Consider the following 27,058-nt stretch of genomic DNA (forward strand, 5'->3'; position numbering starts at 1 on the left):
GCTATTGCATTTTGGCACAGTTTAGTAACAATGGATTTTAGAAAAATACACTTTGTAGACTCTCACAAGATGTAATGATAATTTTTTAAAAAGCGTGTATTCTGGGGAGATGAGCCTTCATCTCTCTGGCCTTTTTGGTTTTTTGTGGGGTTTGTTTTTTTTTTTCTTTTATTTACTCAGCTGTGTCACACTGAAGCCTTTTGACATTAGAGTCCGCTTTTGGAAAATAAAAGGTGAATCCTGGATTACTAGCACTACTGAATGACTCAGGAAGAGGCCCAATGCCATTCTGAATAACAATGCAATGTGTTGTTATTCTGCATCAAGAAATAGTATTGATCAGTCAGCTGTTAAATGAGAGGGGATACTGGTACATGGGTCTCCTTAGGCTATTAAAAAATGCTGTGTCTTGCTTTCTTGGGAGATAGATTGTAGCCTAGGCATATAAGTGAACTGTTCTCTTCCTTGAAGTAATCACTATTAGGTAGACTTGCAGGGAAATAACATTTTTGCCAAAAATATATGATATTAAGGAGCACTTCATACATTTTAGAGACTTTAAGGTAATCTGAGTCTTCCTATATGTTTTTATTTTAAATTAATCCACAAAATTAGAGTAACTACTCTCAATTTTCTTTATTTAACTTACATTTGACAATAATTAAACCTGATGACTGATTCTTGTGGGATTTATCTCCTGCTCTGTGGTAATTGCTTAAATGGTCTGCTCTTAGAAAAGTTAATGTAAGTAAGACACTTCTGTGAAATATGTTATAATTCTGCCTTGCTTTAAATCATTGCTTTCCTGATGGAGGTTAAAAGGGAATGGGTAAGTGTGCTGTATGACTGTTAGGAAGTCTATGCAATTTATTCATTTCATAAATACAGATTTTGTTATCGTGTAGTTTACTTGTTTTTCAGTTCACCTAGCGTAAAGTTAACAAACTAGCTTACATTGTCAAAAGTAATTTAAGTGCAATGGACCAGAACTTACTTTTGATAATGGGCATTTGGACTCTTAGACTCTTCTTTGTCCTTAAGTGTTTGTCGTGTCCTGTGCTTCTAAAAGGATCAAGTCGGTTACGTTTTTTGGAAAATAATAATTTACAAGCTTACATGTTAAAGTGTGTCTAATTTATGATATAAGTGCAACTCTGTAATTAAGGTGACCTATACAGTTAGGAGTTTACTGGGTGCAACAATATAAATATTGCTTAGAATAACTGTGTTCTAACATAGGCAAATTTAGCACTTCACCATTTTAACACTTAAAAATGGCTTTGTGTGTGCAGGCTTGTGCAGCCATGTCCTGTAATCATACAGCTGTACAGAAGATACCACCCAAACTGTAACTGCTGTGAGCAAAGAATCCAGCTGAAGCCCAAATCAATTTACTGTGCACAATGGGAACCAGGCTTAAATCCTGGATGTAAATAGGACTTCAGAATTCATTATGTCAGAATGACTTGTGGCTTTAATAGATGTATAGCTTGTAAATAGTTTTTATAACAGTGTAATGCACTTTTGCACTGTGCATGAATCTTGAGACTGTCTTGGAGGAAATGAGGGAAAAGGTTGAGGGTTTATTCTGAAGAGAAGTGTATTTGCAGATTTGAGGAGGGCTTTCTTCTGACTGACGTTCCAGTACACGTTGGTTATCTGTAGCACTCTGTATCTTGGGTAATGGTTTAAACAATGCGTGGGGCATGGGCTGTAGTTTGATTTTTTTTTCTTTTTTTTTTTTAATTCTGCTTTTTAATTACAGGATTTTTATATTTTCTCTTAACTAGGGTTTCTGCTTTCTCTACTTCTTACCTTTCTATGTACTTTAAATGTCTTTCACTGTAAGATAGAGAGATTTATAATCCTAACTATAACAACCAAGCTTTTGTCTGGGAACAGATATTCTGAGCCATGAAATCCATTACTTTTTCAGGGCTCTGTCTGGTCAAGAAGTTAAGTTTCTATTATGTGTATGAATATATGTATACAATGTATGGAATTCCTTATAGCTCTCTTACAAAGCAAGTCCTGCTGGCATTTGCTGCTGCTAGGCTCCAGCTTGAAGTAAATGAATGGATTCTGTTGCTGCTGATAATATTTTATATAATACAGCTTATTTAAGTAAACAACCATAATTCAATGAAATAGAGGTGAACTAATGAATAACTGAATTGCAGTGGCTCTGATAGCAGGAGAGCATAAGTTAAACAGGAAGTTCATAAATAAGCTTCCATGGTAAGTCTGAAACAAGTTTATAAGGATAGTTTCTCATCAGTTTTGTCAGTTCTTGATTGTGAGAATTAGAATGAATGTTCTTTGTATTAGACACATAGACAACCTCATTGTGTTAGATCCTGTGTAGGCATAATCAGCATATGGCTTCTAGCCTGTAGAGCTTATATTCAACATTCTAACAGGTATTCCAGCAGTTTCAAAATATCTAGATCAAAAGCCTACAAGTGGAAGAGAATTTAAGTGGTCATTCAACTGATAGGTAGTTGAACAAAACAGATGATGGTACTCTGTTTAACGTTGATTAAATACTTTTTGTGAGAGTATTAGGGTTTGGCTTTGTATGCAGAGTGAATATCTACCTTAAAACAGGGCTTCTCTCTGTGAGTACACGCACTGCTGGTGATACAGAAGCCAGGTCAAAGTGGGGTAGGCCACTGCAAAGCCAGCCCTTCTGTTGAGAAAAATACTAACTCAATCTATTGCTTTTGTGCTAAGAGTTGTGTTGCTGTTACTCCTGTCACTTGTGTTCAGTTGCTGAAACTTAGTTGTAAGCCATGATTCTAAAGTACAATTGAATAAATAAAAAATTAACCCCCCACACACTATAATTCACTGTTCAGGTGTACATTTAAAGTCTAGTTGTATTTTGGAAAAAAATATTCTGGGATAGTTTGTCATAGGGACTTGGGTTGGGGATGGTGGGTGTAAAAATATAAGGAAATTAGATGATTTTTAAAAAGGTTCAAAGGTATTTATTTAAAGTTCCAGTACTGTACTACAGAAACAAATGCAAATTATATTTTATATGAATAACTGAGAAACCAGATTTTTTATGAATTATAGAGTTAAAATCATCCTCCAAAGTGCCTTTCATGAGTATACATAGAAAACTTAATTGGATTGAAGAAGCATAAATTTGAGTGTCCTAATAGGCTGTTTTATGAATTATTTTAACTTAAAACTGTCTTCTAAAGAGATGAAATTGGTTGCTTTTAAAACCCTTTGGTAGTTTGTTTTGTACAAGCAGAGGAAAAAAAAATTTATTTCTGAAAAATCAGTGGTTTCTGTATGACTAATTCATTTAAAAGATGCCCTATTTAGAACATCACCATAACAGATTTTTGGCTTTTCAGTCCTCATTCTTTTGCATGTTAGTGATTCTAGTTACTACCTGACCAACTGAATGAGGGTAGAAACTGTGTGGCTATTATTACTGTTCAGATTATTCAACTTGGCATCAGGTGCTGATAAGCCATTTCTCTCTCTCCCAAGATTCACCCTCTGCTGTGACCTTCCATCACTCATACTGCTGCTCTAACAATCCTATCCAGTGCTGCAGCAGAAATTCTGCTCTGCACTGCAGTAAAATCACATTGAACTGGTCAAGCATGTAGTCGCTTTATTTCTAGGTTTGCTTTGAGTTAATAGGGGTTGAGACAGAAGATGGACCCAACAAAAACCAGAAATAATGGATTGTTTTGCACCAAAAGAGGGGTGTGGGATACATAATACAATAGGAGGCTGTCAAAGAGTCAACAGCTGGCCTAAGGCAAAGCAATCTCTCAGCAGCTCAAGTGAGTAGTCTAGGGACAGAGGCAGAAGCTTTGCTGCTTTGGTTTCAGTCACTTCTAGGCAAAAGAATGGTCCCACCTTTAGGCTAGAGCAACTAGTTTGCACCATTGCCACAAATAATTTTTCTTTGGCCACTAATTTTTTTTTTCCTCTTAACAAGCAGCTGATGGGGTTATATTTTGTTAAAATCGATGGAGTGAATTCATAGGTGTGTTTCCAACTGTAGAAGCATCTAGCTCGAGACACTACTATATGCTATTTTCATATAATGGCATATACTGAACACTCCTTTGACTGAGAAGAATACTATTTCTTATTCCTTAGCTCATGAAGCATTCTGTTATCAACAAATCCCTCTCATTGATAATGGATTTTTAGGAAATAGGTGATATAGAAGTACAAAGCTAAGCATCTCTGACTGCTGTACTGTTATCTGCCATGTCAACTCTTGAGTTATGCTGTCATCTGAAACTCTTGAAAGTATTTCAAATATTTTGAAATACTGATTGCTACTGGCCTAAAAACATGAGAGAAATTCAGCCACTGTGTAGGGTGGTTTAGCTGACTTTCTATTACTGGCCTGGTTTTACTGCTGACTTGACCACTGCTGGGGAATCTGCAGCTGTGCACAGCAGACTGTTGTACAAAGTAGGTGTTATTTACATGTCAAAGGTGCAAACCCTATTCATATGTAAGGATTTGCTTGAAAACTTAGGTTCTTTTGAGCTGTCAAAGAGATTAGATAGCTAGAACACCAAGTTTACTGAAATTACTGCCTTTTTTCTTCTAAAAAGTTTCTGCAACTGGCATTGCCTTGGAGGTATTTATTTAGCCACCATATCAATTCACCAGGGGTAGCAGCAGTGAATTACTTTTCTCCTGCGATTCTTGCTGAATGTGGTTAGCTGTAGCTCACAGAATTTAAACTGATCACTTTTGTTGAAATAGCAGACTAAGACACTAGTTGGTCCGTAGAGCTTGGAGAACAAATGCTTGAAATATTTAAGAAAAGTTAACAGGAAAGTGTGAAGTTTGCAAAACTATAGCTAAACACGATTATAATAATCAATAAGTAGGAATTAAAATACAGCTGCAAAAATAGCCCTATTTCATCCTGTCCTTTATGACTTGGCAAAGATATCAGAGTGAGGGGAAGGAACAGAAGCCTGCAAATTTACATGTGAAAACTTACCATGGAATTGTTTTGTATAAATACATTAGCAAATCTGTGCATTTGTTTTGAATTGTTTGATGGGTGTTGTTTTTAATATGCTGTGGGTTTTTTTCTTGTATTTTCTGCAAGAGCAAATCTAGGAAAACTTGTTAAAACCTGCATTTTGTGTTAGTTAAACCAGAAATATCAGCATTTAAGGGATTTCGCTAGAACTCACTTTTCCAAAGTCTGCTGTGCTATAACAGACTTCCAAGCAACTATTTAAAAACCCTTGCTTGGCTTATGCATTAGGACTGAAATAAAACTTTTTAACCTCAACACTGAGAAATTCTTTTGATTTTGGCTTGGGGCAAAAAAAGCAAAAAAAAAAAAAAAAAAAAAAAAAGAATTGCAAAGCAGTATTGCATTGCAAAATGTTCCCTTAATTATTAATACGCCATAGAAAGAATAGCTGTCAACATAATTCTCCAAAGGTAAACCAAATAACAACAAAACCAAATTCTGCTTAGGTGGAACTTGTATTTGTAATGAGAGTGTCGTGTCTGTAACTAGAGAAAGTTAATTACTGTGGATGAGATGGATTGTTTTAAGTAAAAATGCCATTTGTATGTTACGTTTCTTAACTTTCTAACTTAATGTGTCTACAGGTGGATGAAAGCCAGACTGGAGAACCAGGGTGGCTTGGTGGAGAATTGAAGGGGAAAACTGGATGGTTCCCTGCAAACTATGCAGAGAAAATACCTGAAAATGAAGTTCCAGCTTCTGTAAAGCCAGCAGTTGAGGCAACTGCTGCACCTAAAGTTTCTGTGCATGAAACCACTACGTCTCTAGGAACTCCTGCTTCTACAGAGTGTACTACAACTGCCAATAACTGGGCAGACTTCAGTTCAACGTATGTTTGGGTAGTGTTACCACCTTAAATGTGGCGAAATCCTTTTTAATCATTTTGACTGTGGTGGCAGTTAACACAGAGTATCCAGATTGCAAAATAAAAATAGCTTGTTTGAAATAAAGTATTTTTTATGTAGTAAATAATAAAAATCACAGCCTTGTGGAACTTCTAACAATGCTCCCATCATACCTGCCTGAACAATGCAGAAGGACACATCACAAATAGGAGACATTCCTAAGTAAGGATGGTGACATGGTGGTAATCCCAAGGTGTTCACCTTCCTTCTCTTAAATTAGTTGACACCAGTCCTCACTGAAGGTTTCAAGCTTGGATTATGCAAACTATGATAATGACAGAGTTAACATGAGAAGATGATTTATTAATTCCTTATCACAACGTTAGTAAGACTGATGCAAGTAGAACATGTGCCCTTCCCTAGATGTCTTGTTAACACAATTTAATGTTCTGTGCAGTATTATCAATCCTATGTGAATGGGGTTGGGTAAGTAATAGTCTTATCTTTTGATCATGGAATACATATTTATAAATTAAAATCTAAATATCTTAGTGCAATATTACAGTACATAATATGTTCTATTTAAAAATTTTCATTAAATATGTCACAGTAGCTTTTCCAGTTACTTAAACTTTTTCTGTTTTACTACACACAGTAATTTTTCTGAGGGAGGAGGGCAAGATTAAATCTTGAGCTTCTTGGAGGTGTCTGGGATATGCTGGATTTTATTATTTTGAATAAATCACACATTTGACAAAGCTGTTTCTACCCTAAGTGGATAATGCATGCTTTTGTGCTTTTCATAAAAATTAATATTTAGTTTCAATACAAAGTGAATCCCAGAGCATTTATACTAATAATACTGTCCTTGACATGATATAGGGGTTAGGGATGGTCGTGGCCTTTGGACACTGTTACAATCTAGGTGGATTGTAACAACAATTGTACAACAATTGATTACTCCAACTAATAGCACAAGCAACAGGCAAAGGAAACTTAGGTGCTTTGTTTACACTACTGGAGTTGAGGGGATTTTGTTCATTGAAGTGGGTATTTGGAGGCAGAGATGTGGATTATGAGATTTAGTAGGCATTTTAAAGGACAAGATAGAACATAAAAAGGATAAGAGGTTGCATAAAACTCTAAAGAGTTGAAAGAAGTCAGTAGGAAATAATTTTAAGCAAAAGAAAAAGGGTAAGGATTTGAATGAGAAGCAGCAAAATGATGTATAAGGGAAAGGGCTGTGAGAGGTCAGTGATGTGCAGGTGTGAAGATTTCAAACCAGTTTTGAAGAGAATGTTTTTTTTTTTTTTAGTTACCTCTTTCCACTGTGTATTCTATAGACTGCACTACTTGAACTTCTGTTGTATTGGGGCACAGCTAAGAAATGAAACTAAATTACAGGAGCAGCTGGCCTTAAGTAACAAGGACAAACAACTGTATTTAGAGATTGCCTTTTTAAGACGAATTTATTGTTAGCCTATGTTTGATTGCACTACTTCCATGGAATATTCAGTTAAAAGAAATTAACCTAGAATGTAGATATTTTTTTCTGCACAATCTTCCTGCATGAGTGTTTTCATTCAGTTGAAAATGGTAGGAATTACGTCATTCACTTTTTTTCAGATGGCCAACAAACGCTAGTGAGAAACCAGAGACTGATAACTGGGATGCCTGGGCAGCTCAGCCATCTTTGACTGTTCCCAGTGCAGGGCAGCTGCGGCAGCGATCAGCCTTCACTCCTGCCGCTGTTACAGGGTCATCTCCCTCTCCTGTCTTGGGTCAGGTGAGCCCTATATTCATTCTAACTGTTCTGACCCAACACGAATGTTTGGAAAGCAAAGTATGAACATTGACCATGCATTAGAACAGTTCCCCGAGACAGGTAAGCTGTTTCAGTTTGGAGTGATGAACAGGTAGTGCACACCCATTTCCAAAATCCATGGCAGAATTTAACATGAAGCAGTTTCTGTTCTGCTATTCTGTGCTGGCTTTTTTAGACTTTGGTGGTCCAGTCTTAAAGTTTTGGCAGGATGCCAGTTTTGGGTCACTTCCTTGGGGCTTTCCTGAATGACATGACAATAACCTTCACTCCAAAGTGGATTATGTAGTTAAGTGGAATAGCAATGGCAAAGCTTCACATCAGATGAATTCCGTCCATCTGTTAAGGCATTTACTTTTCCTCAACTGAACAACATACTGTTCTTGTAAGCTAATGTGTTCTGGAAAATGCTAAATATCTTAATATCTTAGAGCAAAAAAAACAGTTGCAATGTACAATGAGTAACTTGCAGCAAAGCATCATTTTCCATAAAGTTTACTTTAAGTCCTGCCAAAATATCTTCATGAAGGTTTATTTACATGTATATCTTAATTGTAAAACTTTATTTAACTTGTTAAGCAAAACTTCTGATAATCTTGCATTGTATTGATTATGTGTTAGAAACAGATAGAAATGTAGGAGGACCATAAACGTTTCTGGTATTATTATGTACGTTTAGTTGACTGACTTTGCTGTATACAGGTGAGGGAGAGTCTGTGTATTTTGTTGCTATATAAGTAGCATAAGAATATAGTTCCTTAAGCAGCTTGCTTTATGAAAGGTGGTGCATGACTGACTTCTCTCTCTTGTTTTTAAAATTGCATTAGGGTGAAAAAGTCGAGGGGCTTCAAGCACAGGCTTTGTATCCTTGGAGAGCAAAAAAAGACAACCACCTGAATTTCAACAAAAATGATATCATCACAGTTTTGGAGCAGCAAGATATGTGGTGGTTTGGAGAGGTTCAAGGACAAAAGGGGTGGTTTCCTAAATCATATGTGAAGCTTATTTCAGGCCCCATTAGGAAGTCAACGAGGTATTTTATTTACTTTGACCACACTTTACTTCTATACTGTAATAGTTAAATAAATATGAAGAGTTGCACACTTGAATTTTAAAGTTTAGAATCTACTCTATAAAAGAATCTACTCTATAAAAATGCCCTTTTTTTTTTTTTTTTATATGACTTTCTTCTGGGGGGTTTTGACTTCCAACCTTGGAAATGCATGTGAGGAATAAGAAAACTGACCTCCATTCTCCTTGGGTCATGCATCACCAACAAAAGATCTAAAGAAGGTCTTAATTTTATGTGACTTGCAACTAAAAAATTAGTGTATTGGATTTCATTAATTGCAGCTATGGAAGTCATAGCTTATCTTTCCCCAAAATAAAAAGATATACCTCAAAACTTAATCACTTAACAATCAAAATCTGGTTCTGTGTAATGTGAAGGTAACATTAACATTAGTAATACAAATGAGAACGATTTTTTTTTTTTTCCTGAGGGAGAAGAAGAGGTGCAGAAACTTTTGTATTTAAGGTAATACCTAAATGTAACCATGACTGGCCATTGTACTTAAAAGCTTTAATTTGCACATTTACTGTCTTTTCTTTTAAAATGTAGGGAATTGCTTATGGATGCATATGCATTTTTTAGTTTTTAATTATAATTTTTCTGAAGAGATTTAATTTCTTAAATAACCATTCTTTTCTTCTAAAGCATGGATTCTGGTTCCTCAGAAAGTTCTGCTAGTCTGAAAAGAGTAGCATCACCAGCAACAAAATCAGCTATGTCAGGTGAAGGTAAGCATCTCCAACTGAATGGCATTAATAGTAGTTTACTATGTAATTAAATAGAGAAGTCTGGTTATTACCAGAAACAAGCTTAGAATCAGATCTTAGTGTTTTAAGATTGGGCCTGTTAAAATTAAAGTGCAAATCAATTTACCTCTATAATGATTTAAAATTATTATAGTAAGAATTTATATATGTTGTGTATATAGAAGAAGTAATTTCCCATGCCATTAAAATATCTTCTGGAGTTTGTACTGGTTCTTGTATAAATATTTGGGTAGCAGTTCCCAGTCTGGAATGTTTTTTTGCAGAGAGCCAAATAAGCACAACTGTACATGTACTTCATGATGTCAGGAATTATTAATAAATGTCTTAATTTCACCCAAAGCTCATTTCCAATGTTTCATTAAAACTCTTAATTAAAAAATTACAGTCAGTTTTAGAATGTTGTGATCCTTATGGTCAAGGCTAGCCCTCAATTTTAAGGATGGAGCCTGGGGCACAGACAGATAATTGTCAGGCCTCTGAAGGGTTTTAGAAGACTTGCATTCCTGGCTCTCACCACCCTTCAGCTGGAGGTTAATGTCTCTGCACAAGCTGTGTTAACAGACTGTGTGGGCACTCTTAACCCACTTCAGTGCAGAGTCAGCTAGGTTAATTTAAATCACAGTCAGAGTAAATCAATGAATCTAAATATAAGTTACAAATGAACATTTGTGTATAATCTCTACAGCACACCTTAAGTTTTTTTAACTACAATTCTACGTACAATTTTAAGTGAGTCTCATTGGTTACTGATGTATTTAATTTGCCACTGCAGTGAGCCCTACAGAAATTAAAAGGAGGGAATGGTAAAAATCTATGTAACAAGGAAAGTGAGATAATCAGTTATTTCAAAATACAACTAGTCTTGCTCACTATATATTTGAGGAAAAGCAATTGTAGAAATGCTAATCTTTTTTGTAAAGTATAGGATATCTCAGGTTATAGGTTTGTATTAAAAAGGGACACAACATTTTAATAAAACATTTCAAAAAAGCTGTATTTTTAAGGAATAACAAAGCATGCATTTAGCAGTTTCTATTACATTTAAAGGATTTAAGGAAAATTCTATGTGTATAGCATACATTACAATATTTAATGTGCATGTGTACATGCATACAAACAGATGTGTGTGGTGTTCAGCTGCAATTGTTAGACGAACCATGTTTTAGCTTTCATTAAGGATAATTGTGGTTTGAATTCTTGCTGAACTTCCCTGAGCTAAGCTTTTTGATCAGATTTAGTGTTCAAGCAAATAGAATAATTCCCAGCTGCAGTGGAATACTTGGAATGTTTTGTTACATGTACATGAAAGTCTTCCTGAAATATTGTGAACTGCTCTTAGATCCAGAGCTGATCCTAGAAGCAGAGGATATAATCTTCAGAAATCTGTGTTGTGCCCATATAAAGTGTCATAATGCTCAGTTAAATAAGAGTGTATCAAGTTTTACAGAAAATATCACTGAATTGTCTGAAATTTTTATTTGTGATAATTTATATAAAAATTTTTCATGTAGTTCTGTGATTGAATTATGCATTGCATTTCTCAACATGTAGTTGACTGCGTTTTAAAAAAACAGAACGCATTCAGGCTTTGTCTTAACATTTCCCAACCATCTGTTACATAAGATGCAATGAGATGTGCGCCCTTCATGCAAAGCTTCAAGTAATGAAGGAAGTCATTGTATACGAGAGCCAAACAACGTATGTAAAATGAAGACTGTATCCATAGATATTTGAATTCTGAGACTCTCCATCCCCAAGAATGAAAATTTTAGTCATCAGCACGAAAGAGAAACCATTCGGATACATGTTTTCAGAGTAGTTTCTGATTTTAAATCAGTTTAAATAATAAATTAATAATGTATGTACATTTTAATTATGCTAGCAAATTATTTTACACCAAAAAAATCCCCTTGAAGTAACCTTTTGATAGATTGTAATTAGTGCTGATATATATCATTTTATGCATTACATATTGAGGTTTCTATTAATAGTAGTTAATAAATTTGTCTTCTCTCTAGCCTGTGGATAGACTACTTTATATTAGTTAGGTTTTGCAAATGATAATTGAGCAGTTTACCAAGTGTTTTCCCATGTTCTGTATTTATTTCCCTCTTACAGAGTATATTGCTATGTATACTTATGAGAGTTCTGAACAAGGAGACCTAACTTTTCAACAAGGTGATATGATTCTTGTGACAAAGAAAGATGGCGACTGGTGGACAGGAACACTGGGTGATAAATCAGGAGTTTTCCCATCTAATTATGTGAGACTCAAAGATTCTGAGGTAAAGACATATTGAAATGTTATAAAATTGAGCTGGAAGAGATATGTTTTATTTGGTGTTGCAGTGATAGTTGTGAGTCAGTGGATCATAAGGGAAGAAAAAATATTTTGTGATTTTACTGATGTGATATTGGAAAGAGAATAATAGTTGCATTTACAACATAATGTTGTAAATAACTTTGTGGATCATATATGAAACTGACTCTTCCATATGCTAATAGTTAACTTGGCAGATTGTAGAGACAAATCAGAATAGCTATGACTACTTTGTTCCCCAGGTAAGTTTTTAATGACTGAGTTGTATCTTACTGCCATTATTTTTTAAAAAAGATATAAAGAGTAATATTTCAGTCTACTAACTTTTTTTTCCCTATTGTCATTTTCTTGCAATCACGAGGAACAAATTTCACAACTAAACTTGGCTAACTACTATATTTATTTGAAAGTTCTTGACTGAATAATAGAGGTTCTGTTTCATCTCGGTTTTGTCCTGGAATAATCCTGTAGAACATGTCTGTATTAAATTTCTTTTTTTTTCATTTTAGGCATTCTAAAGAAAGATGTTTTCTCATTTATATTCCCCATCTGTTTGAGAGGATAATTAATCTACTAGTAGGAATTAGCTTAGAGTCATAGTTGAATACAGTACTAATTTCTTGATGAGAAGGAGTTCTCATTTATGTCCCTAAGAATAATAGGGGTTTTAAAAATAAATAAATAAGTAAAAATTACTGGATTTTTAGAAATCTAGGTTGTAAGACTTTTTCCACAAGTCTTGAGTTCTCTGTATGTGTGACACAACTCAATGAAAGACTGTCTCTGCAATACAGACCTTGGGCAAAGTCACTCCTTTAAAACTATTTCTGTTGGTGGAAAAGCCAAATAATAAAACCTGCAGTGAAATATGTAGCTGTAGAAAGCCTTTATATAATAAATTTCTAGACAGTAGAGAAATTTCAGTAACATCCTCTGAGGCAGGGTTAAAAAACAATTGTAGTTAATATTTAGTATTGCAGTCCTTGGGAGAAATAGCATTGCGATATTGATTGCAGAAACATCTTAGAAACTTTTCTCATCTATATTTTGCATCATGTAACAATTTTCTTCAATCCCTAGCACTACCTGAGAACTAATCAGTCTTATACTGGAGAACTCCTGTCCCAGTTTTGATTAGTCTTTCCCTTGTGTTGTGAGGTACACTTTTCTGTGCACATTAAGACTGTAGTTTCATAGAATAGAGTCATAGAATCATTTAGGTTGGAAAAGACCTTTAAGATCATTAAGTCCAACAGCAGACCTAACACTGCCAAGTCCACCACTAAACCATGTCCCGAAGTGCCACGTCTACACATTTTTTGAACAGCTCCAGGGATGGCAACTCCACCACCTCCCTGGGCAGCCTGTTCCAATGTTTGACCACTCTCTCAGTAAAGACATTTTTCCTAATATCCAATCTCAACCTCCCCTGGCGCAACTTGAAGCTGTTTCCTCTCATCCTATCACTCTTAACTTGGGAGAAGAGACCAACACCCACCTCGCTACAGCCTCCTTTCAGGTAGATGTAGAGAGCGATAAGGTCTCCCCATCAGCTTAGATTAGCTTGAACTGTTTTGAACTGCACTCTTAGCTGGCTTTTGTGTTAAATACTTCATTTTAGAAGCAAAATGTCATACCTTACTTTTAGTATGTGGGCTTGGATATGCTTGTGCTCATTCCTACCTTTCAGTTCCATCAAAACTAGTGACTATGGAGCAGCAGATAAAGTTAGATCAGGTTCCAGACTAGAAGAGGAGTATTTAATGGTTCAGTTAGTGGAAGCATTGTAGCTGCAGCACTAGGGAGCCCGTCACAGCAGGCTAGCTTGTCTTTTTGACAGGTAGACTAAATTTTGCACAGTAATAAATTGTGGTGTTAGGCAGGGTATAGGTTCACCCTGACAACAGAGCTCAGTGAGAGTCCAAAGAAGAAATTCTGAACTCTGTGTCCCCAAGTCTAGCAGCTTGATTCTCGCCTGAGTGGTGCAACGTTCCTTCAGTTGTAGCAGCAGAGGTGTTTGTGGATCTATATCCACAAACCAGGAATTTGCCTGGTTAAGGAAAGAACTCCTTTTTGCAATCCAGCATGTGGATTATAGTTCAGCCATGCTAGTAATTCTTCACATATATAAAAAAGATGGTGGTTTGCCCCACAGAGGTATAGGAGCAAGTGTACAGATAATTGCCTAACCTGTGGAATATCTTGTAATCATGAAACTGTGCCCTAAGTCTCTTTATATTACCTGTAACTTCGTATTGTAGTTTGTGAATGGGAATTTGCACTGTTAGCCTCCTAAAACCCTTTGAGACCTCTTTCTCAGGCACATAGTAATAAATAGCTAATTAGCTATTTAACCTCAGCTACATTCTTGTTAGTTAATGTTAAGTTTCCTTTGAACTTTTGTGAAGGAACTGTTTTTCTTTTCCTTTAAGATACTCTCAAGAGAGTTTAGTCTCAAAGCCTTGGAATTTATATTCAGATGTACAGAGCTGCCTTTTGTGTGCCTTTATGGAATGGATGCTTGTCCTGTCCGGTGAGAGACTGGCACACATATTGGCAAATCTTCTTTGTAGAGAACTCAGAAATAGACATTAAATACTGAAAACTGTTTTTATTAGAGAAGTCAATTTGATGTTTCTCTGATCTCAACTTGTCTGGGGCTGAAACAGCTACGTGCATTTCATCAAAAAGTGCTCTAACTGCCCTTTTTTCCGGTGAAAATCACATCTTCAGATAAATCTTGATGAGAGAGGGAGGAAAAAGCACAGAGCTCATGGAGATCTTGATATCTGGGATGCTTATTTTCATAAAGTGATTCATAAGCCCTGCAGGACGTATTTCTTGTTCCAAGTGGATAATTGCCATTACACGTACGGTGTTTTGCTATTCAGCTTGTTCACAGAGCCAGTTTTTACAAAGGATTTCACAATAGTGGCTGTCTGTTAACTTTCAGATGTGCTGCTGTGCTTGGACAGCTGGCTGATTGTGGAAAATGTTACTAAAAGAGTAAATTAACTTAATGTGTTCTGCACTATTGACTTAGGCCCAGAGAAAAAGGCAGTGCTGATCTTTCATCAGCAAGCGCAGAGTTTGTAGAAATGGTTGTAAGCTTCAAAATACCAAGGGTTTATACATCAGAAGGAATTTTTTTCAATCTGTTCTTCTGTACCTAGTCCCAGGCTACCCATTACCTCAAGTCACTAAATTAAACTATTTCCTGTTCGTAAAGTTTCAACTTATTAACAGGGTGAAAGTCTTTGTTATTCAAATAAATAACACTGGTTCATGATCCATTCTCAGAGTTTTCATTAGATTGAGGTAGATGGATACAGCTCTGTAGCAGGTTTTTATTCTACGCTGCCTTTCTTGAGACTGGTGATAATTACCTCTGCATAAGGTATGGAGCTCAGACTTGGAAACACACAAATTTAGATGCCTCTAGTTACAAAACTTTGCATAAATATTCTGAAAATATTAACAGTCTGAATTTATTTAATCTGGATTCTAAGGGTCTTACTGTATAATACAGTTGTCAAGTCTACTGCTGTGTCTTATTAAATGAACAAAGCAAGTTCTACTCTACTGTTTCAAGAGACTTCATCATGTGTCACAAAATATCTGCAAATGCAGTTAGTGTCTCAGGTGTGCACACAAGGGAAAGAATGGGGTATGTCCTCTCCACTGTGTTTCTCTCAACAGAAAGAATAGAAAATAGTTCTCCATGTACTGAGTGGGCCAGAAGTTGGGTCCATCTTAAATGCATTATTTATTAATTTAGTTATTTATTGAAGTACTGAAGGACTTCTCTATGTATTTCTTCTGCTTTTTTACCAAGGATTCAGGGAGTCCTCAAACAGAATTCAGACTCAGTCTGGTCAACATGATTTTGAAGCTTCTCTATTAAAATAATCTCTATATGCTTACCAGTTAACTGTAAAGATACAGCGTCACAGCCTGTTTTATTTGTCCATATGCTCCTAATCTGGCAACGTGGATGCTGACTGAGTGATATTTTGAAGGAGTGTGTTCTCTGAATGTCCAAACACTTGTTCTTTATTGAGGAGAGAGGTGTGTTTCTCTGTCAGAAACATTTTCCAAAACAGAATTAATTCCTGAATATTACCATATCAGTGCCAGTTGTCACCTTTCATTCCACACCTTTTAATCTTCCCTGCTTGGGACTGTTGATAGACTCACAGTCTCTTTGTCTGGACCATCTTCTCCTTGTTCCTGGACCTAAACTTAGTCTTTGTATCTGACCTCTGTGTGATGCTTTCCTATTTCACTTTTTTGGTTAATATAGGTCACAGTGGTTGTAGAGAAAGGTGGAGAACTGAAGAGAAAGAAGAGAACATAGAGAAGGAAGGAAGATTTGCTGGCCTTGTAGAAAGTAGCTATAATCAGTCTTTTACAATGACAAGAAAGTAGCACTGAGACAGTGGTATCCAAGTATCATTTAACTTAAAGTATCCATCCTTCCCAAAATTTAAGTTGCAAAATGTCAAGGAGAAGTGGGCTATTCTAGATGTATGTAAGGTGCTTTGGTGCCAAATTAAAAAAAATAAATAAATAATTCTTCCCATCCTCACTCTTACCTTCCAATACCAGTTAACAGCATGTGAGGTAGGCAATGCCAACTCTGCTGGGTTTTCTGCTGTTATTAGGTGGGGTTATCTTGATTAATACAGTGTTGTGAGGTGCTATAGTTCAGTCTGAAAGATCAGCCTTCTTTAGTAGCTTTTCTGAAAGGATGATCAAAACATGTATGTCTTAGAGCAGCTATGTAATCTTCAAAATGGATTGAAGATCTATCTAATTATTTTATAGAGGCATTCAAAACAAATACACATTTTTTAAATAGCCCTGTTCTCTCAGTCATTTAACTAGTTTTTTAGTTACTCCTTACGTTAGCTTCTGCCAGGATCCCCAAGTTTTCAAAGTATCAAGTTAATATGGAGAATATTGAGGATGAAACTGTTCTTTTCCATAGCGGAATTAGGATTATGTGAAAACCTTCAGGTCATTTCATGTAGGCTCAAAGTTTGTAAGGAGGATCCTAAAGGAGAAGTTGAGGGGAGGTGGAAGTGTTGTGAGCCTTGCTTGAAGGCAAGAGGATATTTATGGTTATTCAACATTTCTAACCAAAGTACAGTTTAGATTTGTTATCTTTCTTATATCCATATCAAACCTTTTTATTGCAGAAGGTAAGACTGGCAATATACTGGGAAGAAACTGAACAAATTATTTAAGGGGCAGAGCGAAGCTTTGTCCTAGACAAAGATGGTGACCAAAAGGGTTGGAAGATCAATGAGGAAGGGAGGCATGCAAGGGGCAGAGTTAAGACCACATACTGTTTTGAATACTCTAATTGCATGTATATCAGTAGACCTGTGAGTGCATTAAAATAAATTAATAAAAATAACTCTTGCCAAATAACCAGTGGGCTCAAGGGAAAAATTTTTTTTTTTTTTTTCAGGAAGAGAACTTTGAGTTTGTGAATTATGAAAGCTTTTCATGTCAAATTTCATCTTTCAGTATTGCTGTTTTCCTATACATAACTGATTTACTATTTTTACTGCTTGCTGCATTTCTTCTGGCTGTTCAAAGACTCTTCTTGCAAATCTATTGGCCTGGATGATAATGATGATGATCATCCCTCATCTCACCCCATCTAGGTTCAGAGGAAGTAGCTACAGATAGATAGCACCTTGCTATTTTCAGTGTCCTAAGCTCTCACTTGGGCACAAAAATGGTGGTGGAGCTTTTACTACTGCAACATACACCACCTACAAAGTTCAGATGACTTGTCTTAAGGATGCAGTGACTACACTGACTATGCTAACATGCCATATGAGAAATTTTAGAACTGTAGTATGGACAGTATTGAAATAATTATGTCCAGTTAAATTTTTAGGCATACTTGCCATACAACTCTTTGTAGAGCTGAAAACTGCTATTGTTGTGTTAATTCAACTTGTCAGAATTCACATTCTGCAGATACACAACTTTACAATTCAAATGCTATGTAATTTGGAATTACATTGGTATTTGCAGTCTATGAAAGGAAGAAAAGTTTAGGAAAGAAGTCTACACATTTATATAGTTAGTCATCCACTTCCATACTGCTTGGTATTTATTCCTATGTATTAATTGCCATCTAAAATATTGATAAAAATAAAAAAAATTATTAAAAATATAAATTAAAATATTAAGAGTTTCTGTAAGAGTAGAATCTTCCTGTGAGAGTTTTTTACTTACATTCTTCTTTAGTGTGTTAAAGTGAAGCATAGTAAATCATTTTCATATACTAGATAAATAAATATGAGTGCTAAACTTGCATCTTACTTTCTATTTCAAGGCTCCTGGAGCAGCTGGAAAAACAGGAAGTTTAGGGAAGAAACCTGGTGAGTCATATATTGTAACAGTACCTTATATCTGTTCTTAAGTACTTAAGTTCAGTGGGAACAAAATCTTTTCCTTGAAAATAAATTATGTTTGCTCTTGGTCATTTTGTAATAATTTGCACTGATGAAAACCATTGTCTGTAATGAAATAATGCATCAATCATTCTATCTAGCATGTATCAGTCACTAAACAGCATGTAGCTAGAGAATAAAAATCTGCTTGCTTAAGAATGAATGTAAACTTCATGATAGATTGCTGAACAGAACAGTGGTAGCCTACAAAAAGCCCAAGTTTGCCAGTGCCTCTGAAAATGGAAGGACACATTCTTACCCTGTGGTTTTACAGCATTTTTCCTGGAATGATACAAAATACGGTATACATAAACTCTGTGAGCTCTTGTGCCCACTTCTCATTTTCAAAAGCACATACCTTGTATCCATGCTATGTAGATTATTGCCTGTGAAGCATGGTCATATTGCAGATGATCATCTCGCAGGTTATTTCTTGGCTAGAAAGAGGCCTCCTGGCTCTTGGGGTGGTGGGGACAGTCCTTCCAAACAGCCACTGTATTTCTGAAGATCATTAGAAAAGTGCATTCTCTGCCACGGGCAGGCATTTGTAAACTTTCCAGAAGACACCTCTTTTTTCCCTCAGTATATTTATTTGCTCTTGTACCAAAGAGATGACTTTGCATTGAGATGAACCAGACTAAATAGGGGGTGCCCCATGCTTCTATGCTATCCCTTTCTCTGAGGCTTGTTCTGTTGCACAGTGAGGTGGTTCAAGGATGTGATCTACCAAATCTTGCTTGATTTCCATACACACACACATGCATATGCATTTTTTGTGGGGAGAAGGTTTTGCTTCATCTCTGTGAACTGGTTCACAGTGTAAGAGGGAGGGGACAGTAGATTGCAGCAGCCCTGACTTCATTTGGCTTATTTTTCCTTTACATATGAGCAGTGGGCTGCTCATGTCACATCTTACTGCTCCATCTATAGAAAGAAGGGCTTGGAAGTAAACTACTCCTGCCCTTTCTAACTTTCATTTGCATGATTAAAAATAGTTTTGTTAATAGATACAAAGCTTGAAAGAGACAGTCAAGAATAGAGATCTGAAAAACCTCTAGAAGCGATACCTGGTAGGAATAGTGAGAAGATGCTGATAGGGCTGGCTGCTTTTTCCATGTGTGGGAGAATGGTGGAGGGCAATACTTCAGCCTAGAGTACCACCAGCTTTATAAGCACTGGTCTCCTGGATTTGAATTTTCAGTGGAGTCTGGGGGAATGTTGACAAAAGCTGTGTTCAGAATCTTTTGAAATTTAAGAACAGTTTGGGAACAACCCTGCCTATTTTTCAGCAAGAAGATTCATAGATGTGTTTGCTATAAATGAGCTGCAAGTGCTCAGCCAATATAAGTGGAATGCTAATGAATGAGGTGAAATATTCCTGTTTTTTCTAGAAGCAGCAGGACGAGTGGGTGGGAGTTGGTAACAGTGTGTGTTGAAGGGCAAGGGAAAACAAGCTGCTCTGTGAATTTAAGCAGCAATATGAGGACAATTGTATCTGTGAGAAGGCATTTATTTTTTTTTCTAAATGTACCTGTTTTAGTAGAGGCCACATTTTTTGGCCTGGACTGTAATTGAATTGGATCTCTTCTCAGTAATTCAGTACTTAAATAAATCAAAATTAAAAAGTTCTTCCTGGAAGAAAACCTATTTCTGTTTTAACTATTTTGGTGAGTTGTTCTCTCTAGCTTTCTGCTTTCTGTGACATGCAGGAGCTGAATGTTAAACTTGTAATTTGTATTGTAACTTATTTAACACACAGTCCACAGTAAAAATTCTTTATGCTGCTGGTTGGTGAAGGAGGATATCTGGTAACCTGGAGCCATGCAAATCACCTTTTTGTAGATAAAAATGAGAAATTTCTTGTTCTGAGAGATGCAAGGTGTAAGATTTTTGCTCTTTCAATGTGATATACCGAATATTATAATTGCCATGGTAGTGAGAAAGGTTTTTGCCTGATTTAAAAAAAAAAATTTTTTTTTTTCCCACAAACTCCCACAGCTAATTCTTGTTTGCTTGTGTTCATTTTGCCTCCTGAATGGCTCTAGAGTGGAGGAATTAATGTGATTCTGTGGAAAAATCTGCAAATGCACGGAGCTTGCAGACTTTCTAGCAGTATAATCATGTTTCCTGCCAAATGGCTTCCTTGCTTTGCCTCCATACAGGGCAGGCTGTGCTGCTGCTGGCTTTTCTCTGTGTAAACCTTTCTGCTTTCCTATCGTCACCTACTATATTTTACTTAGAAATTCTTTCTTCTGTCTTCTGCTTTCACACTTTGTGTGCTGTCTAAGTTCCAGATCCAGGTTTAAAGCATCTTTCTAACTCTTAGCTACTGGCTTTTTCATCACCCGTTTGGTTCCACCTCTGTGTGCCTGCCTCTCCCCTCTTTGAGTTACCTTGAGGGAGGTTCTGCCATAGGTAACTCTGCATGTGTCATCATTTGCAGTGACCTCAGATTGCTTGTCATCTCTCTGCTTCCTCATCCTTCCTATGTTTTTCATTTACATCTTTAATGGTTCTCTGACCATTTTTTATTTTCCTAATAATCCTTCTAAATTTTAGGTAAGCCATCTGATCATTTTCCTGGCAGTCTTCAAATCGCTTTGTTGTTTCTTCCCTGCAACAAACCTCCCTCTGTTTCAAGGGAGTTGGCTTTGTGGTTTTCTCTGCCTACAACTGCCTTTTCAATGATTGCTCCCTTTCTCTGCCTTACCAGCAGACTCCCCCCTCTCCCAGCCTGTGGGTGATGTGTTGTTACTGAGCGTCTTTGCTGTTTCTCTTGGCCACAGAAGTTTGGTGCTTGTTGACAGAGAGGGCCAAGTCGGACAGTGCCCAGCACTGTGTTACTTTCTCAGCCCATGAGAAAGCTGGAGACCACTTCTGTGTACTTGCTCCCTTCAGCCTCAGTCCCTTTTGCTGTGGTTGCTGTGTTGACTGCTAGTCCACCGCACGCTCGCTGTCGCTTTGCTTTCTGCTGCTTTATTAAGGGACAAACGGAAGGCCGGTGTGACCTTTTTCTGCTTAGTCTTCCAGGGCCAGCTTTTTAGGATAGACTGAAAATATATACAAACAGCAATCATAAGTGAAAATAACTGATACCAGGGTTTTTTTATCAAGAGTTTCAAATAAAAGCTAAAATCTCAAGCAGTGTATTGATCTGTGATCGGATAATTGCTGAGGTTTTAAATTAAGCTGGCTGTCTTTGCACTGAAGCAGTTGAGACACATTTCTGTGATCTTGTACTACTAGTTCTGCTGTGGGCTTGTTCTAGGATAGTCTTAGACCACAACCATAACCAGTCAATTTCAGTGCCCACATTGGCTGTTTGATGGTCCCCAATTTTATTTGATGCATTGTCAAATAAAAACCTCCTTTGTCTTAAACACAGGGACAGAATTTTCTACTCAAGGAAAGGTTTTTCACAAAAACAAAAAAACAAATTCCCCATCCCCCTCAAAAAAACACAGCCCCTAGATATTTTGTTAGGGAGACTACTTCAGTGATGAATGACTGTGTACTGGGATCCTAAAGTGGAGTTTTCAGCAGTAACAACACTACTTCTGTGCTACTTTGGATGTCTGAGACCCTGTAAAACTAAATGAAGGCTAAAAAACCATTCTCTGCAGATTCCCCTTAACTCATCACTAAAAAGGGACTACATAAATGTAACAGCCTAAAAAGTTTAGCTTAGCAAAACCTTAAAAGTTCCCAAATCTACCATCTTTTGTTTACAAAAGGTTCCCAATTATCATAGTATTAAACACATTCTCTATCACCCTAAACACTGATGACCTGCTAAACCTGACTTAAAAGCTATCCGTAGGACACCAACATACCTACAGCCACTTATAAGCGCCTGTCCATTCAAACTGGTTCAAAAAATGGGTTAATCCTGCTAGACTTTGTGGTAACTAAGTTATCATCTGTCTTTCCACAACCACTATAAAATGGAGTAAACTGCATCATCTACTTTGGCTAATTTAACAGAGAGGTAATTGTGAGCTCACAGTTATTCTGCATCAGATTCATGCTGGTAGGTGATGAAATAAGGCACCAGTTTTGTGTTAATGTTCATGGAATAAAGATTTGAAAATAAATCCTGTTTGTTACGTTTTGAAAATTTTTTTTTGTCTAGTCTGGTGGTGAAAAATTTTATGCAGGCCTTCGTTAGTTCACACCTCTGTTACTGCAACTTCATTATATTGTCATCAACATGTATGTCCTCTTCTTAGGGACCTTAGTCCAAACTGATGCTACAAAAATGTATTTATTGGAAAACAGTGTTATGACACTTAAGAGCCATATAGCTCTAATGATGGTCATTATTCTTCTTCTCTATTTCAAATATTTTTATATCCTACCCATACAGATGCTGCACCTCTGTTTTATTCCTGTACTGCTATGAACTTCTGATCTGTTTTATAATTACCATATGTTTTCATGGAACTATATAAATACATAACCATTTTATGGAAAGAAATACAAAATGGATATACTATGCCAGTGATAATAGCAGAGTTAATGTTGTATAGAATGTGTTCAGGTTTTTCCAAATTAACTATTTTTTTCCCCCCTTCACTTCAACAGAAATTGCCCAAGTTATTGCCTCTTACACAGCAACGGGTCCAGAACAGCTTACTCTTGCTCCTGGTCAGTTGATTCTTATCAGAAAGAAGAATCCAGGTGGCTGGTGGGAAGGAGAGCTCCAAGTTAGTTACTCTTTTTTTGAAATAAAATTCCATGTAAAAAAATGTGTAAGTTCTTAATAGTTCAAAATGATGAATGCATCAATGATAAATAATTTTGAAAATTTTCTGCAATTAAGCGTTTACAAATAAAATGCCTTTACAAAAATATACATACATTCCAATTCCTTGAACTTGAAATAACTTCGGAGGACAGCAGAAGGAAGCCATTGTGCCTCATTGTAAGTCAAGGATACCCCTCTCACAAGGCAGACCCAGCTTGCAGTCCACTCCCTTGTACATTTTCCTGGAGGCCTTTCAGATACAAGAAAGGAGTGGATTTTAGAGCATATTGTTTTGGCTGCTTTTGAATCCTCCCAGTCTTGTGTCCAGTAGCCGCCGCCACGTGAGCAAAAAAGCAGTTGTCATGTCAAGTGGTGGGGAAAGCCAGCCATGCAACAGGAGGGCACAGGGTCTACTTGTATGTCCTGTTCCAATAGTGACCATGCAGATATGCGCATTTGGATCAGCTGATACCTGTGTGCCCTGTGAAAGCAGAAGAAATACAGGGGTATGTAGTCCTGAATGCTTTCCTAAGAAGCTTTCTAAATTGCTTCAGACAAAAGTTTGGCTATCCCTTTCGTTGAAAGTGTTTTACCGCAGTGGTTTTTGAAAGATGGCCGCCACTTTTTCAGGTTGCTTAATGAATGTGAGAGTCTAATAGCCCCATCTCAGCAACAGCTCAATGTGAAGTGAGTGAAGAGAAAAGGTGTCTGTTGCAAGCATCAGATAGGAGAGAACTTTAGTGTCGTATTAGAAAATAATATGTAATGAAATATTTTAACCAGGTTTTTTTAAGTGTTGGACTTGACAATTTGGAAACTTTGATTCTCACTGACTTTCAGTGGCAAAAGCTGCCCCTGCTCCACCCCAGTACCACTAGATGAGGTTTTGTTTGGTTTTGTTTTTTTAACAGGGAATATTACATGAAAGAATGCAATTTATTTATTTTTGCAATGTGATGCTCAAGCAAACCTGAATATTTTTTCCACGTTACTACCTGCCCTTTTTGCCTTTCCTGGTGCTATTTTTTCATGTCTTGTGGAGAAATCATCTCCCAGGATTGCTTTGGGTTTCATTCTCACTAACCTTTATGTTGTTGTTAACTTGTAGCTTTAAAGAGTCTCACATTAAATGTATTTTAAGATAGAAAATAAGCTTCATTGGGCAAGAGCTGTCACAATTACCACTTAGCAGCTAATGTGAGGGTTTTTTTTTAAAAAAAATAATTTTGGTTGTGTAAATACTCATGTAGCTTTGGATACCTTACTGTCTTACGTATGGCTTTACAAGTTGTTGTTTACATATGGTTTTACAAGCTGTTTTTTTTCTTCATTAGCAGTCCCCTACATATTCTTTTCATTCTCCTGTTCCAACACTGTACTGCTAGTTCTTGCTCCTTTGTTATGTGAGCACAAAGGCTAACACAGCAGTATGGTGAAGTGGATTGAGGAATTGATTAAAAATAAAAGCAGCACCCCCTCCCCCCCAAAGTAGTGAAATGATGACAAGATTTGGAGAAGGGCACTAATATTAACTTTTCTTTATACATTTAATTTCCAAGTGGCAGATTTTGTAGAACCGTATGTACAGTTCAGTTTTGGCCTCAACTAAATTTTGATGATACTTGTCTTAGGGGTCAGAGTGAAGGTAAAATGAGGCAAATGTGTTAAGCATTACATTGCCGGGTTTAATGCAGTCTTTCAGAATATCTTCAAATGAATGATCTAGATACACTTTAGATCAAGTGCTTTCTTTTTCAGTAAAGAAAAAGAGAGAGAAGAAAGAAGTTAAAGAATAGTATATGTGTTAGATGACTTTTTTAAACTAAAGTTATCATGTTTTGTTTTTAAAGGCAAAATTCTACATGCCCAAATTCCAACCTTAATCTAACAACACAAAAAGAGAATAAACAGTTAAAGTAATTCTTAATATAAATTTAATAGATTTAGAAGCTGAGATTTGATTCAAAGTTTTAGAATAACCTTTCTTACGGTAAGGATTTTTCTTCTGCTTTTATTTGCAATGAACAATGCAGTTGGCGAAATAACATGATGCAGTTTCTGTCAAATTCCTATCCTGCTTTGGTGACGCAAGCTTTGTCCCAGTATCCTGTCTCTGACAGTGACTCATTGCAGCTGCTTTACAAGCTGTGGAGCGCTGCAGTAGACGAGGTGTGTGGTAACCTGCTGCACTCTCAGCACACACACGTGGACCACATGCACACTAATATATGTGTGCACCATGTTTTCATACTCATGTTCTCTGATTAGATAGGCATGAGAACATCTAGTGTACTTTCCAAAACCTTAACACCTGTTAATTAAGATCATTTGGACAGTGCTTATCCATATGCATTTGTAGTTGCCAAAGATTAATTTTTGTTTGATGGGAATCTGGCTTTAGGATTTTGTATTTGAATCCAAACTTTACCCATTTTTTCTTGCTATTATGTCTTGCTGGTTTTCTAGGCTTGGTTAATGTGACATATGTTTATATTCTTTAGTTTGGGCAGGAGAGACTATCAAAAGTTTAGATACTGTTCCTTTAAAAGAAAAGAGGTACTTGGGATTCTTAATCTATACTTTAATTACCACAATCTAGCTATCTATTTAAATGTAATTCTTTGCATAATGAAAAAGCATTTAAATGCTGCCACTCGTTAATACAATAGCTAGCCTAATAGTCTAGAGTTATGGTTTGAACAGAATCAGGAGAAATCTTTCAGAAGAATCAGGGTTGTAGTATTAATTATAAAGCACACAAAGTAGGAACAGTGTTAAGTGAAAAATCACTCAAATTAGTAGTAAATAACTACTGTTTAGATTTTATGGAAGTTTACTTCATGTAACAGACGTATCATAATATTAAACTATTGCCACAAAAATAGCTGACTTTTTCCTTATAAAATGCATTTTTCTTATTCTGAAATAGTCAGTGCGACTGCAAGTAGTTAAAATATTGGCTGAATTACCTTGACTAAGGATCTATTGATTTGCTTAATCCTCTTAAAGGAATTTTTTTTCTTTTTATTAGGCACGAGGGAAAAAACGGCAGATAGGATGGTTCCCTGCTAATTACGTAAAACTTCTGAGCCCTGGTACCAGTAAAACTACACCAACCGAGCTACCTAAATCAACAGCATTACCTTCAGGTAAGCAGTGTGGTTGCATTAACAAAGTTGCTTTTGTAATGTGTGTCATTTACAATAGGACTTCTAAAAATAATTATGAACAATCAGTAGGATATTTAGTATCTGCTATACTGTGGTTAAACTCTTCATTTTAATTTTTTTTCTTTTAAATGAGAAACATATACAATTGGTCTATGTATTTATGGTGGTGGTCTCTCAGGTATGAACTGTTAAGTGCTAAAAAGCCATCTGTGACATTACATCTTAAAGAGTAAAACATTCAAATGATCAGTCCTATTTGTTTCCACTAATTGTAGTAAAGGAGTTTTTAAAGGTCCGTGGGCTTAACCGTTGAGGCACCTCTTATTCAGAACCTTTTATTTTTCCTAAGGTGAAGTGTGAGAAAACCACTCAAATGAAGATGTAGCTTTTTGTCCTGTATAGCTACTTATTTTAAGGTTTATGAAAGGATGCTAGACCATTATATTTTTAAAGCTCTTTGTTACAGCTTCACCACAGGTAATATCAAACAGTCTTGTCGGACTACTGCGAGGTATAAAGCCGGGCAGAAGACTGAAAACAGGAGGTTCATTCCTTGCGAATGTTTCAGTCTTGAACTGTTTTGGGCTTGTGAGTTGGTGTAGTAAAAACGATTCTTGTCAACCAAAAACATGTAGAATGGATGTATTTTCTTCCATAAGCCACCCAAAAGACTTGGCATGGCTGTCTACTGTCTGTTTGGATTTAGTTCGGGATGATAGGGGGCAAAAGCTTGCTGCTTCCCGAGGCCATTTTTTGACTATCATTAAAATGAAATAAATGTTTCTAAATGAA

General features: G+C 36.3%; 1 protein-coding gene across 3 annotated transcripts in view; it reads left to right on the plus strand.

Annotated features, from left to right (window-relative positions):
* Window positions 1-27,058, plus strand: part of ITSN1 (intersectin 1) — a gene marked incomplete at both ends in the record, with an annotated part of 106,075 nt that overhangs the window by 54,240 nt on the left and 24,777 nt on the right. For 2 of the 3 annotated variants that reach the window (XM_082008652.1, XM_082008653.1), the window contains 8 exons: window positions 5,632-5,876; window positions 7,519-7,678; window positions 8,542-8,747; window positions 9,432-9,514; window positions 11,672-11,838; window positions 18,232-18,277; window positions 22,934-23,055; window positions 26,128-26,245. In XM_082008652.1, the coding sequence (XP_081864778.1) occupies window positions 5,632-5,876; window positions 7,519-7,678; window positions 8,542-8,747; window positions 9,432-9,514; window positions 11,672-11,838; window positions 18,232-18,277; window positions 22,934-23,055; window positions 26,128-26,245 (1,147 nt within the window). Of the gene's footprint in view, window positions 1-814; window positions 830-5,631; window positions 5,877-7,518; window positions 7,679-8,541; window positions 8,748-9,431; window positions 9,515-11,671; window positions 11,839-18,231; window positions 18,278-22,933; window positions 23,056-26,127; window positions 26,246-27,058 lie in introns of all 3 variants that reach the window. The other variant, XM_082008654.1, reaches the window with a different exon arrangement.

This window comes from Phaethon aethereus, assembly GCF_964289735.1.
Source record: "Phaethon aethereus genome assembly, chromosome: 1".
NCBI lineage: Eukaryota > Metazoa > Chordata > Aves > Phaethontiformes > Phaethontidae > Phaethon > Phaethon aethereus.